Source organism: Zingiber officinale, chromosome 2A (assembly GCF_018446385.1).
Source record: "Zingiber officinale cultivar Zhangliang chromosome 2A, Zo_v1.1, whole genome shotgun sequence".
Taxonomy (NCBI): Eukaryota; Viridiplantae; Streptophyta; class Magnoliopsida; order Zingiberales; family Zingiberaceae; genus Zingiber; species Zingiber officinale.
Genome location: NC_055988.1, coordinates 136,882,512 through 136,897,509, shown reverse-complemented (window position 1 = coordinate 136,897,509; position 14,998 = coordinate 136,882,512). Strand labels below are relative to the sequence as shown.

General features: G+C 48.3%; 1 protein-coding gene across 1 annotated transcript; it reads right to left on the bottom strand.

Moving 5' to 3' along the window:
* Positions 1-2,452: 2,452 nt before the first annotated feature.
* LOC122042407 (uncharacterized acetyltransferase At3g50280-like) lies at positions 2,453-4,972 on the bottom strand. The gene is made up of 2 exons (XM_042602517.1): positions 2,647-4,972; positions 2,453-2,552 (listed from the first exon to the last, which is right to left on the bottom strand). Exon 1 carries the CDS (start codon positions 4,888-4,890, stop codon positions 3,490-3,492), a length of 1,401 nt encoding a protein of 466 aa, XP_042458451.1. The 5' UTR covers positions 4,891-4,972; the 3' UTR covers positions 2,453-2,552; positions 2,647-3,489.
* Between the last annotated feature and the right edge of the window lie 10,026 nt (positions 4,973-14,998).

Sequence of the window (14,998 nt, the reverse complement as noted above, 5' to 3'; positions counted from 1 at the left end):
ACTATGGTGCTAGCTTTGACCATATAGAACATTATTGTACTAATTTTTGAATTTTATTTACATGTAAATTTTACTTGTTCACCCATATAGGACATTATCGTACCAATTTGATTAGCATTTGGAACTTGTATGTGTTATAATATTATTTTGTTAATATAATCATGTCATATCATCCACTGATATAAGATGGCCAGATTATGCTAAAAATTATTAGTGATAAGTATTTTCATTATGAATTGTTAAATAATCGATGTTATTACTAATTCATATTTATATAATTTTTTTCATTTTAAAATATTAAAGACTTTTTCATACCGTTTTGCTCCTAATGGTCATAGCATATTCATTTACATCACTAAAAAATTTGAAGAACGTCAATGTGTTAATGGTTATGCATGGAAGCATGTAGATCCGGATATTAAAGATTTTTATTATTGTGATTTTTTTTTTTTTAAGGATTGGAATATTATTCATACTGTACTTATACTAATTTTCTCAATATTATTGTAGGAAAAATATATTTGGGAGCCATGACATAAGGCTGAATTTAAAGTAATATGAAATTTGTATTGTCAAAAATAATACAAAGAATTTTTATAATAGTGGAGAAAGAAGAAGACAATGTCATCTCATATACTAGATGAGATTTGGGATGTTTGGAAGAAAATTTGGACGGTAAAAAAATGATAATAAAATTAAGACATTGCTCGAAATAATAGAAATACTGATGTTGCTGACCCAAGTACGAGAGCCATAAAATATACAGCTAGATCATGATATATTATGGAGCATGCAATAGAGTATGTGAGTTTACAATAAATTTATATAAGTTCTTCTTTATAATTATCAATGAACTAATTTTAATTTATAAACAAATTTATTTATGCAAGAAGATAATTTACAATGACTAACTGATTGTTGAGTGTTATTTAATAGTACACATAAAAAAATGACACTTTTATTTATGTTAGATACCATAGATGTAAGTATTGAAACTTTATTACCTCTCGCATTTATTAATGACTAGTTTTATTATTGGTATATTAGATAATAATAATATTTTCTTTTACATAGGATGATATGACTGTTAGAGTTATACATGCATCTCAACTTGTTATAGAGAGAGGGGAACCATAGATTCCATCACACGATATTATAAATGATATATATTATGAGATTTTTGATGGAAGCAAAAAGAGCTCCCCTACGACCTTGACTCTTGAGCAAAGCTTGTATTTAATCATGTGTTGTGTACTCCTAGGTTCAAGGGGCGTTATTCATCATCTGAAGTTCAAGGATTAAGGACAGAGAACTCGGAATTGAGAGCTTGGGACATCACAATAAAGCAATCAATAGAAGATCGGATCCAAGCGACAGTAGACCATCAGGTCAAGGTACCAGTAGACCGGTCAATGCAAGATTTAATGTTTCGTTTTATATTGTCTCATTCATTAACTCATCCTTATGTTTTTCTTGAATTTTCAACTCCGCATGGTATTGATTCTTAGAAGACTCAAGGCCCTAGAGCTATTGATGAGTATATTATATAGGTTGTGTTTTGTCATAAATATTTTTAGATAAATATTTGTATATTAAAATTGATGATTTGGACATTGTTACTAAATATTAAATTGATTGGTGTTAGTATTATAATTGTATAGAGTTGGAACGGGTTACTAGTATAATTCTGCATATTAGTGTGATATTGTGATTTTGTATATGTTAATATATACTAAATTGTATCATGCTAAAATTATATTAAAATAATGATGAATTTAAAATTTTCGTTATTAATTTAACAATTAAATTTAAATTCGATTGCTAATTATTAAACCGTAGCCATGCTAAATTTTGAACAATAGCATGACATCCATTCCTTATGGAGCGGAGGTCGATTTTGCTAGCCGGACTCTGGATCTTTGAGCTCTTCCTGTATTTATCATTTTCAAATATGGTCAAATATAATGTAGCTACAAATTGTTGGATGATGTTGGACGATTTGAAAAGCTACAGAACAGGATTCCAGGGTTGATGTAATTCGCCTATAATCAACAGAAAGCTCGTTAGAGGGTGTCGGGGACGATTATAGCAATAGGAAATCTCTCAAAGGATAGGGTTTCTAGTGCATACCTTTATTGAGCTATTAACATTGAATATTTATAAGAGATGAAGGGAGATGACACTCCCGTAGACGTCGATGATTTCCACAGGGATTATTATCTCGAGAGACTGTTAAATGGAAGTCGGTATAAGGGATTTGATCCATGAGACTATTAAAGCACCAATTCCTACGAGTACGTAGTTGGTTTAGGGAAGTCATCTTGAGATATCTACTTTTGATGAGATGTTAAACTAGGAGGCTAGCTATCTCCTTGGGAGAGTCATTATGCACTATAAAATTCACGGGTGAAAGAAATAAGAATGTTACATCCCCATACCACCACGTACAAAGTTGATCATTAAGCACTATAAAATTCACGGGCGAAAGAAATAAGAATGTCTAGCTCATGAATTACATCCCCTCCTTTCTTATTAACTTGAAGGAAATTAACCTTGTCTATTTTTCCTCCGTATTAACCTAGGGACGGATTGACGGGGATGCTAGAGATAAACGAATCGCCTTTTTACCATGCGAAGGAAATTAACCTTACTCCTTTGCTCCTGCATCTGGGCGCACAGTGGCATGAAGCCCCTCCTTTAATAATTTTGGCCAGATCCAACTCAAGATATAGGCCATTAAAGTCTATGTCTAGGGCCCCAAAAAATTAAGACCCATTATTAATTAAAAATAAATAAATATATTTAATATCTAATATTTGTATTTAAAAAAGATACTGTGCAATCCCCAACTGCATTATGCACGCATGCATACATATTTTGTTTTAATTTGACTTACTTCAATTTCCGTTCTAGTTGCATATTTTGTTTTAATTTGACTTGTTTTGATTTCCATTCCAAGGTTCTCTAGATTTTACTTCAAATTTTATATTAATTCCAATGTAATGATTTTACTTGATTTCAATTTCCACTGTACTCTTCAATTAATTCCAATCTAATCCTAAAATTATAATATAACTATATAAGACATTACATCTAATTTCTTTTCTTTCGTCTCATTTTATAATTAGTTAAACATCTACTCATTCTCTCATTAATATTCTATGTATTTTTTACCTCTTTCATCATTGATTCTCTAAGACGACATCGACATCCTTCTCCTTGAAATATCATCAAATTCAAATTACAAGACATGAATTTTTAAATCTAATTTATTTTTAAAAATAAATCTGTGTCTCAGGTCTAAATAAAAAAGAATAAAGAAAATTTTAGTTTTTTAAAAAACATTATCAAAGAATTTTTTTTTTTTTTTTTTTTTTGCCTAGGGTCTTGTGGAACCTTGAGACGACCTGATTTTAGCTAAATCATCTCCGTTCATGTTTTGTACTGATAACTGCTGGAATTGGAAATGTTGCACGATGTGCAGACTTGCTAATTGCGGGAGACCATGCGCATCAACTCCTCGTCCTTGACTAGTGCGCTAAGCGTCTCGGGCGAAAGGCACACCTCCATCATAATGCTCCCTTTCTCAGGCCCTGGAAACACAGTCAGAATCCCATCTGCGTTGTTTGCTGCTCCACTCCTCACGCCCACCGGTCTCCCGCATCCGAAGTCATTCCCATACACGTTGAACCTCGGAGAACTACCCGTTGCCAGGCCACTCGACTTGGACTTGCTGCCCACGTAACCGAACGACGGCGTCGCCACCCAGTCCGTTAGGTAATTTCGCACGGAGGAATCATTGAACGAAGCAACCGTTTGGTTGAGTTGCCACGCCGCCCAACCGAGCCCGCGCTGCAGCAATTCCCCTGCCGTCACATTCCGCGTCGTGGCCACGTGGACCGCGTTGCCGAGGTAACTTTCTGGCAGTGGGGGAGTCAACCTTGTCCTGCACCCGATGAGAATCGCGGACCACGTCTCCAGGTTAGGATCGAGGCGACGCGCCCGAGTCACGGACACCCAGATGAAGGAGAGCAGAGACTGGAGGGAGGAGATTTGGCCGTCGGTGCCCATCTCAGCGTTCACCGTAGCCTTGAGCTTGGCCACCTCGGGGGCTGAGAAGTGGAAGGCGCACACCTCCACGGGAGCGTAGACAGGCCTCCTAATGAAATCGTTTGCGCTGCCGAACGGGAGACGGATCGGTGGATTGCAGGAGTCTAGGAACCAACGGTCGACGGCCATGGGGTTGCTGACCTCGGGACAGCTGCCGCTTCGGCAGATCTGCGACCAGGAGTTGAAGAAGTTCCAGAAGACAGTGCCGTCAGCCACGGCATGGTTGAGGGAGCAAGCGATGAAGATCCCATCGGCGAGCTCAGTGACTTGGACGGCGAGAAGTGGTAAGCAATGGCCGTCGTAGCTGAGAGCGCCGTTAAGGGGGAAGAAGGATCGCACGACGGGGGGCACATAGAGCGAGTGGAGTATGCTGGAGACGGTCACACTTGGGGCGGACGCGTGGATGAAGTCGGCTCCTTCGTCGTTGCACTTGAGGTAGATGGAAAGCGAAGGAGGGGAATTGGATAGGTTGGCGACGGAGAGGCGGCCGGCCAAGGGAAAAAATCGGTCGACGGCAGCGGCGAAGGAATCGCGGAGCCGGGAAATGCTAAGGGTTGCGTCGGCGTCCGGCGATGGCGGCCAGAGGAAGAGCAAGCCCCTTTGGATGTAGTCGACGGAGATCATCTTCAGATCCCAGGGAGTGAGATGGATCAGTCGACCGCCGTCTTCCTCGCCGGGGCGAGGGGATGGTCGGACTGGGAAATTAGAAAGGATGCGTACCTCACTATTCTCCGTCATATCTAGATCTGGATGTTCTCCGTCCTCACTATTCTCCGTCATTTCTAGATCTGGATGCGTACCTCACTATTCTCCGTCATATATAGAGCTGGTCTTCTAATATTTGTCCATAAATAATTGATTTAAAAAGGCGTCAATCCGTTCATTCAAGTGGTGAGGAAATTTCCCGGAAGCTTCAACTGCGATAACGCTTCTCCCAAATGATTCCATATCGCCGGTCACAGACAAGTTACGACAGCTGCTGAGAAGATGGATAAGTCATAAGGTTTCCGTTATCCGTTGAGAATCGAACTTTTACACGTTGACATCATCACTTTGAATCATCTGGCTAAGAGTGTAATTAAGTGGAGTCGAATCCAACTCTAGAATATTTGAATTTAACTCATTTATAATTAAATCGAGTTCAAATTTTATTTAATGAATTTATTGACTCATGAGTTTATTTAAATTTTTATCGAGTCTAAACATGCTTAATAAATATAAATTATAAATTTAAATATTTATTAAAAATTAAATTATATATGATCCTGTCTGAACCAGGAGTCAACGGACGCTGGGGACGTGGCGCTCCCTGCTGGATCCTCGAGTGCTCCGGCGAACCTGCAACAAAACCGAGCCGGGGGGTGTCCCGGCGACGGCCCTCCGACGCTCAAGTTAGGCGAAAGAATAAGAAAGTGGCTTAGAAAATGTAGATTCGTGTACCTCCGGTTGAAGAAGTGGAGGCCTTATATAGACCTCTCGAAGGAGCCTGGGCACACCAATCGAAGCAATCACCTGCTTTCGACCATGCCTAGGTGTGGGCCTGTCAGAAGGGCATCCATAAGACCATACTGCTACTGTATCGACCTTTCCGTGACGTGATGGTGGGGCCTTTAATAGTGTCATCTTGCGTACAGTCTAATCATCATGCCTTTACTGACATACCATATCCCGAGCCGAGTGAATAGGCCGCTCGGCTAACCACTGCTCCGCTCGGCCACTCGGCTCCGGTCCTACTGCTCTGGCGTCGGCAACCCAAACCTTTGGCTGGGTAATCTCTGGTTCCGCTCGGACGGGACCCCATCTGTGGGCCCCCCATTCTTACCGCCGGATCACTTGCCTCCCCTTCAAGTCTAGTCGAAGGAGGCGCTTAAGTCCGACTGACTGGACTGTATGTCCGAGCGGGTGCTCGTCGCCTTTTGTTTTAAAAGTATTCCACAGGTCGCTCGGCGTGTGCGCCGAATTCAGCCGTTCGGCGCTCGCTCAGATGTGACTCATGCGGCCTGCCGTCGTTGCCGCCTGTCCGAATCCCCTCGGGAACGGCGGCAATCCATTCCATTAAGGCTGCACGTGCGTGGTATGGTGCACATTAAATGCGCCGGATCACTCAGTGCCACGCGTCGACCATTGCGTGGCAGCAGCGTTACTTATGATGGGACGCCACCGTTTGAAATGGACGGCCCGATGGCGTCCTTGTTTCTCGCGACCTGGATCGGACGGTGGAGGCCGATCGACCTCGGCCGTATAAAGCCTCAGTCCCCCTCCTCTGTCGCACGTTTGCTCGTGCTTTGTCCTCCTGACTCTTCTGCTGCGGCCTCCGGCGATCCAGTTCCTATTTTTCGGCGGCTACCATCTCACCGGTGATCTTTTCCGCCCGTCTCCTTCTCAGTGAGCCTTCTTTCCTCGCTTACTAGGTCTTCCCTACTCATTTTACCTCTCTTTCGTTTCCATTCCTTCGATTTCTTGCTGTCCTTTTGTCTCTTCGAGATGGCGAGCTCTTCCGAACCCGCTACCCATGTTCACGGTCCATGGTATACGAGTATGGAGAGTAGGTTCGATGAGGAGCGCGCCCGGCGCGTTGTTAGGACCTACGGGATCCCGAACGACCATGAAATAGTTGTAGCCGACCCGACCGACTGGCCCCATAACCCGCCGATCGGTACCATTTGTTTTTTTCTGGACCAATTCCAGGGTGGCCTTAGGTTTCCTACCCATCCATTTATTTTAGAAGTTTGTAATTATTTCCGCATCCCGCTCGGCCAACTTGTACCGAATTCCTTTAGGCTACTGAGCGGGGTGGTCGTCCTCTTTAGGCTGCACAGTATCCCACTTGACCCCAAAATATTCCACTACTTCTTCTACCCCAAACAATCCGAGTTGGGTACTTTTATTTTCCAAAGTAGAATAGGCTTCAAGTTTTTTGAGAACATGCCGACCTCCAACAAGCACTGGAAGGAGTTCTTCTTCTATATACGGCTTCCCGAGCGGCCAGCCTTCCGAACCAAATGGCAGACCGCTGTGCCGACCCAACCGGAGCTCGGCAAATTCAGAAGCAATCCGGCCTACCTTCATGCGGCAAACTGCTTGTCCGGTCAGCGGTACAAAATCGACCAGTTGCTTCTCAAGGGGGTGTTGTACATTTTTGGGTTATCTCCCGTTCGGGCCAATCTCCCCTACTGCATGGGTAAGGACTCTTTACTCTCTTCGCCTTTTTTGTCTAACTGATTTTAATTTCTTCCACTGCAGCTGAAGTCATGTGGCGCTCCAAGGCTACCGATCATCTGAAATTGAAGGCCGTGGAAATTGAGGCGGCTACCAAAAAAGAACTCGCCGAGCGGGGTCTCATCCCCAGCCGCCCGGCAGATGCGGGAGAGGGGGGGGCGCAGTCCGCCCCTGAAACAGAAGTTGTCCCATCCGCTTCAACGGAGGTTGAGGTGGATCCTGTTTCCTCTGCTCCAGCCGAGCTGGGAGTCCCCCAGGCCGGGGATTCACCACTGGAAGTTCGGCGGAAACGTCGAAGAGACTCCAGCCTTCCGCCGACCCAAGAGGGCGAACCCCAGGCGTCGATCGAGATCGCTTCTCCAGATCGCACGCCGTCGCAGATCAGGACCCCCGTGGCCTCACCCACCGCACAACCCTCTTGCTCTCCTCCACGGACTCGTCGTCGCTTACGACGGTTGGGCGAAACTTCAACCATAGGGGAGTCCTCGGGCCAAGCGACTGCGGCTGAAGAAGTGCCGGCCGGCCACCCGACCATCAAGACTACCCTTCGATTCCCATCGGAGGAATATTTATTGTCTGCCGATCGGCCATCGAGCCCCGTTCATGAAATAACCTTGACGGGTCCGCTCGCCAAACTTTTCGAGGACGCCCAGATTCGGGTGGCCCTCATGACACCCAAGCAGCTCGGCGATAACCACATGCAGCAGGCCACTCAGGTAGGTTTATTTTTCTTCCTTTTCCATGCTACTGTTCGGTTCCTGATTTTATTATTTCCCTTACAGCATTGGGCTGAGCAAATCGCCACTAGCCATCGGCTGGCCGAGCTGGGGGATCTCATGGAAAAACTCCAAGTCTCGGGGGGTCCATCGGCCGAGCGGGAGAAACAAGCCCGCGAGGCCGAACAGAAGAAGGCCGCCGACCTGGCTACAGAGGTGGCTCGACTTGAAGGCTTGGTGAAGAAGCGCGACGCAGACGTGAAGCACGCCAGTAGCCGGAAGAAGCGGGCGATCGCTGATATGGACAAGATGAAAGTTGAAGTCCGAGCCCTAGATCAGCGATCTAAGGAGCTGGAAGCCCAACTAACTGCCGAACGGGATGGGCGCTCAGCTGAACGCACTAAAGCGGAGGTGGACCAGAAAGTTCTCCAAGACTCGCTAATTGCCTCCCGGGCGGCGCTCAGAAAATATAAGGAGGAAGAGCCGAGTCGCTTGGCAGCAGCGCGCCAAGAATACCTCCGCTCGGAGCGGTTCGGCGCAAAATTCGGTGACAACGTCTCCTCAACTTTCGCCGAGGCGGTCAAGGTCACCATGGCGTACTTGAAGAAGGGGGGGCACCTTCCTACTGACCTGAGCATTCCCTCTTCAGATCTGGCGGCTATGATTGACGATATCCCGGACGCTTTCTTCAACTTCGAAGACCCCGAGTGAAGAGTCTTCCTCGTCTCTATCTTGTTTTTGCATTTCTTACGCCCAGCGCAACTTTTTGTACTTGCCGTTCGGCATGCTTTCCCTTTAATGCAATTATGTCTTTGCTTGCGTCTTCCTGATCATTATCCATAATATTCTTCTGTTTGCTTAACATTTATGCTTAGAGTTAGTCATGCTCTAAGTGTTCTCCGTCACGCGGCCGATCAGCTTAACCCATTAAACAAAGTCCGAGCGGGAGGGCCTACTCGCTCTGCATGTATCTAGCCTGTGTGAAGTCAACAAACGGCAAGTATCGAAGGACCAACGCCCGAGCGGGCCTAAATGTTTTAATACTTGTGGTTTCCGCGGTTTCTTATTCTCTGATATTTGTTCGTCCGCCCGGGGTATTTATATTCGCTGGACCGACTCTCGATTTTTAACGACGGAGCTCGTCGGTCTTCTGCTCGGGGATTTATAGACGCCGGCTCGTCTCTACGGTTTAACGTCTGAGCTAGACGGTCTTCCGCTCGGAGGGTTTATAGCCGGTCGGCGCGGCTCTCGATCTTTAACGACGGAGCTTGTCGGCGCGGATATTTATAGCCGGTCGACGCGGCTCTCGATCTTTAACGACGGAGCTCGTGGGCGCGGATATTTATAGCCGGTCGGCGCGGCTCTCGATCTTTAACGACGGAGCTCGTGGGCGCGGATATTTATAGCCGGTCGGCGCGGCTCTCGATCTTTAACGACGGAGCTCGTCGGCGCGGATATTTATAGCCGGTCGGCGCGGCTCTCGATCTTTAACGACGGAGCTCGTCGGCGCGGATATTTATAGCCGGTCGGCGCGGCTCTCGATCTTTAACGACGGAGCTCGTCGGCGCGGATATTTATAGCCGGTCGGCGCGGCTCTCGATCTTTAACGACGGAGCTCGTCGGTGCGGATATTTATAGCCGGTCGGCGCGGCTCTCGATCTTTAACGACGGAGCTCGTCGGTCTTCTGCTCGGGCATTTATAGACGCCGGCTCGTCTCCCGGTTTCCCGGCCGGAGGGTTTATAGACGCCGGACCGTCTCTCGATCTTTAACGACGGAGCTCGTCGGTCTTCTGCTCGGGCATTTATAGACGCCGGCTCATCTCCCGGTTTCCCGGCCGGAGGGTTTATAGACGCCGGACCGTCTCCCGATTTTTAACGTCGGAGCTTGTATATATAAACCTCCCGGCCGAGCGGCTCAGGGGCCTTCGGATAACCAACCGTTCGGCTATGAACACAGAATGCCTTGGGAATAATTTGTTTCCTGCGATAAAAGGAGTACAGCTATTTTGAATTTACACAAAATAGAGCAAAAGCGCACCTCTCACCCAGCTCTATATGGTTGAAGGTGATTTGCACTCCATGGCCGATCCAGCATCCGACCTTCCGCATCCTTGAGGTAATAAGCGCCCGAACGGAGCTTCTCGACCACTTCAAAGGGTCCTGCCCAGGGAGCTTCCAACTTGCCGACATCTCCGACCGGCTTGACTTTCTTCCAAACTAGGTCGCCTACTTGAAAGGCTCTGGGGATCACGCGCCGGTTGTAGTTCTGTTTCATACGTTGCCGGTACGCCATCAGCCGGACGGACGCTTTAGCTCTTTCCTCTTCGACCAAGTCTAGCTCCATGCTCCTCCGTTCGGCGTTGTCTTCATCATAATTTTGTACCCGAACGGACTCCACCCCCACTTCAATCGGGATGACTGCTTCGCCTCCATATACCAAGTGAAATGGAGTGACGCCCGTTCCTCCCTTTGGTGTCGTGCGGAGAGCCCATAGGACGCCCGGCAGCTCGTCTACCCAGCTGCCTCCTTCATGGTCGAGCCGAGCCCGTAAAATTATGAGAATCTCTCGGTTGGTTACCTCGGCTTGACCGTTACTCTGGGGGTATGCCACCGATGTGAAGTGCTGCTCGATGCCATAACTTTCGCACCATTTCCCGAGCAGCTTCCCCGTGAATTGACGTCCGTTGTCGGAGATGAGTCGTCTTGGGATGCCAAAGCGGCAGATGATACTTTGCCATATGAACTTTTTAACCATCTGCTCGGATATTTTTGCAAGTGGCTCAGCTTCTACCCATTTTGAGAAGTAGTCGACCGCCACCAATAGGAACTTCCGCTGCCCGGTAGCCATGGGGAAGGGTCCCACGATGTCCATCCCCCATTGGTCGAACGGGCAGGCCACAGTTGATGCTTTCATCTCATCTGCCGGTCGGTGGGACATGCTGTGATACTTTTGACAGGATAGACAATTTGCAACGGTCCGGGCAGCATCCTTTTGAAGTGTTGGCCAAAAATACCCGGCTAGCAAAATCTTCTTGGTTAACGACCGTCCGCCTGGTTGTCCACCGCACGAACCTTGGTGCACTTCTCGAAGGATGTACTCGGCATCTTCCCAGCTGACGCATTTTAGGAGCGGACGGGAGAAGGCCTTCTTGTTGAGTTGATCTCCTACGAGGGTGAACCGACTAGCCCTTCTCTTCAGTAAATGAGCTTCTTCCCGGTCGGATGGGGTAGCTCCCGAGCGCAAAAACTCCACAATAGTTGTCCTCCAGTCGCTCAGGTATGTGATGCCCTCCATCCGATCGACATGTGCTACTAAAGATACTTGCTCGATCGGCTTCTGAGAGCCGACCGGGGATAACGCGCTTGCCATCTTGGCCAATTCATCCGCCACTTAATTCTCCGCTCGGGGGATCTTCTGAATAATCACCTCCCTAAAGTTGAGCTTAAGTTTTTCAATAGCCTCCACGTAGAGCTTGAGCCTTGTACTATTTATCTCAAAAATCCCCGAGATTTGCTGAGCAGCCAACTGGGAATCTGAATAGAGGATGACCCGGACGGCTCCAACGTGCCGAGCGGCCTGCAATCCAGCAATAAGGGCTTCATATTCTGCTTCGTTGTTGGTCGCTCGGTAATCTAGCCGGACGAAGAGCTGCATTCGCTCTCCTTGTGGGGACAGCAAAACTATGCCAATTCCGCTCCCGTGTCTAGTGGACGATCCATCCACGAACACTTTCCGCACAGCTTCAGGTTCCGGGTCCTGCACCTCCGTCACAAAATCGGCTAAGGCTTGTGCCTTGATAGCCGAGCGGGGTTGATATTGGATATCAAATTCGCTCAGCTCGGTTGTCCATTTGATGAGCCGTCCGGAAGCTTCTGGATTTAAAAGCACTTGTCCCAACGGGCTATTGGTCTTGACGATAATCGTGTGCGCCAGGAAATAAGGACGAAGTCTCCGAGCGGCAAGGATCAGAGCAAAGGTCAACTTCTCGAGTCCGGTGTAGCGGGTTTCAACATCTTTCAAGATATGACTAAGGAAATATACAGGTTGCTCCTCACCTCCCGACCGGACTAACGCTGATCCCACAGCCTGCTCGGTTGAGGATAAATAAATGTGCAACGGTTCGCCGACAGCTGGCTTGGCCAGCACAGGTAGGGAATTTAAGTACGTCTTCAGTTCTTCAAAGGCCCGATCGCAGTCTTCATTCCATTGGAACTTTGTAGCTTTGCGGAGGATTTTGAAGAACGGAAGGCTCCGGTCGGCAGTCTTGGAGATGAAGCGTGATAGCGCTGTAATCCGACCGGTCAGCCTCTGTACTTCCCTCATGTTTCTGGGCGGTGGCATGTCCTGAAGAGCCTTCACCTTGCTAGGATTAGCTTCAATACCCCGTTCGGTCACAATATAGCCCAAGAAACGTCCTCCTTTGGCGCCGAACAAACACTTATGAGGATTTAGCTTGACCCCATATTTTCTGAGTGTACGGAAGGTTTCTTCCATATCTTTGCATAAAGTGGCCGCTCGGAAGGATTTGATGAGGATGTCATCTACATAGACCTCCAGGTTGTGTCCGATTTGCTCGCGGAAGACCCTATTCATCAATCTTTGATATGTTGCTCCGGCATTCTTCAGTCCGAACGGCATCACCGTATAGCAATACGTCCCGTCCGGTGTAACGAAGCTAACTTTTTCCTGATCCTCCGGGGCGAGCGGCACTTGATGATAGCCTTGGTAAGCGTTCAGCATATATATAAGCTAGCATCCGACTGTAGAATCTACGAGCTGGTCGATTCGGGGCAGAGGGTAGAAATCCTTCGGGCAAGCTTTGTTCAGATCTCTGAAGTCGATGCACACCCTCCATTTGTTGCCCGGCTTGGAGACGAGCACCACATTTGCTAACCAGCTTGGGAATTGAACCTCCCGTATGTGGCCGGCCTCTAAGAGCCTTTCTACCTCCGCTCGAATGATAATATTCTGCTCGGCGCTGAAATCTCTTCTCCTTTGTTTTACTGGCCGAGCGTCCGGCCGGACGTGAAACTTATGTTGGGCTATGCTGGGGGAGACACCGGGCAGCTCATGCGTCGACCAGACGAAGACGTCATGATTCATCTGGAGGCATTTGACCACTTCTTCTTTCTGTTCATCCTCCAGGTCGGCGGCAATAAAGGTTGTAGCCTCCGATCGGCTCGGATGGATCTGAACTTCCTCCTTTTCATCATAAATTAAAGCAGGAGGTTTCTCGGTTATGGCGTGTACCTCGATCCGTGGAGCCTTTCGCGCGGCGCTGGATTCGGCTCGGACCATTTCCACATAGCATTTCCGAGCAGCTAACTGATCTCCTCGTACTTCACCGATTTTGTCCTCGACCGGGAATTTGATCTTCTGGTAGAACGTCGACACAACAGCTCGGAATTCGCTTAACGCCGGTCGCCCCAGTATCACGTTGTAGGATGAAGGGGAGTCAACCACCACAAAGTTTGTTGTCCTCGTTCTCCGGAGCGGTTCTTCCCCTAAGGAGATAGCCAGTCTTACCTGTCCGACCGGCAGAACCTCATTGCCCGTAAACCCGTAGAGGGGGGTTGTCATGGCCAGCAGCTCGGCTTGATCGATTTGTAGTTGATCAAAGGCCTTTCTGAAGATGATGTTGACCGAGCTACCAGTGTCAATGAAGATACGGTGGATGGTGTAGTTGGCTATCACCGCTTTGATGATAAGGGCATCATCATGCGGCACCTCAACTCCCTTAAGATCCTTGGGCCCGAAACTGATCTCGGGTCCACTCGCCTTTTCTTGGCTGCAACCCACCTCATGGATTCTGAGCTGCCGGGCGCTTGCCTTTCTCGCCCTGTGTGAATCTCCTTCGGTCGGCCCACCCGCAATAATATTGATTTCTCCCCGGGAGGTGTTGTTTCTGTTCTCCTCTTCCCGAGCGGACTGCCTAGGTCGCTCATTGGACCTTCGAGAGCGATCTTCATGCCTTAGAGGGAAACGCTGTTCGGGAGTTCTCCTGTATGTTCGCCGACCGGACTCTTGATGCCGCTGCCGGCGGTCGGGTGAAAGCGATCGACGAGGGCCACCCCGTCGTACGGGATGGGTGATTGAAGGCAGGCCCCGACAGTCGCGGGTGTTGTGGGAGTCAGTATTATGGAAAGAGCAAAACATTGGGGTCCATACCCTCTTTTTCTTCACCTTTGACCGCTCGGCCGTTACCTCTTGGACCACCGGGGACTTCGCATGATGTGCCCGGGATGCCTCAACTCTTGGTCCTCTTGGTGGCTGATGTGCAGCGGGCTGCTTCCGTTCGGCTTGGGCCGGACGTTCGGCATGAGTTCCCTTCCGTCGGGCAGCCTCCGCCTCTTCCACATTTATATACTCATTCGCCCGGTGTAGCATGTGGTCGTAGTCTCTGGGCGGTTTGCGAATGAGTGCGCGGAAGAAGTCCCCTTCCACGAGGCCTTGCGTGAATGCGTTTACCATTGTCTCCGAGGTGGCTGTGGGGATGTCCATCGCTACCTGATTAAATCGCTGTATATACGCCCGGAGAGATTCTCTTGGTTCTTGTTTGATGGTGAACAGGCTGACGCTTGTCCTTTGATAACGTCGGCTGCTCGCAAAGTGATGAAGAAACGCCGTTCGGAACTCCTGGAAACTAGTGATAGAGCCGTCCGGCAGCCTCCGAAACCACCTATGTGCAAATTCCGATAGAGTGAGAAGAATATATATACTTGTCGAAACTCATCAAGGCTTCCTCGTCTGACCGATATCGGGGCAGGCGTTGCTCCCACTTGAATTCCGATCGGCGGTGTTTAGTATTTTGGTAACGGATCCCGATGTATGGCTTCAGAGAACTGTCGGTGAACCTGCTCGGGTGGTGCGTTCGCTCGGGGAGCTTTGCCCTTCCTATGATCCCGAACGGGAGGCTCATCGGATGAAGATCCTTGCTCCCCGTGAGCGGGC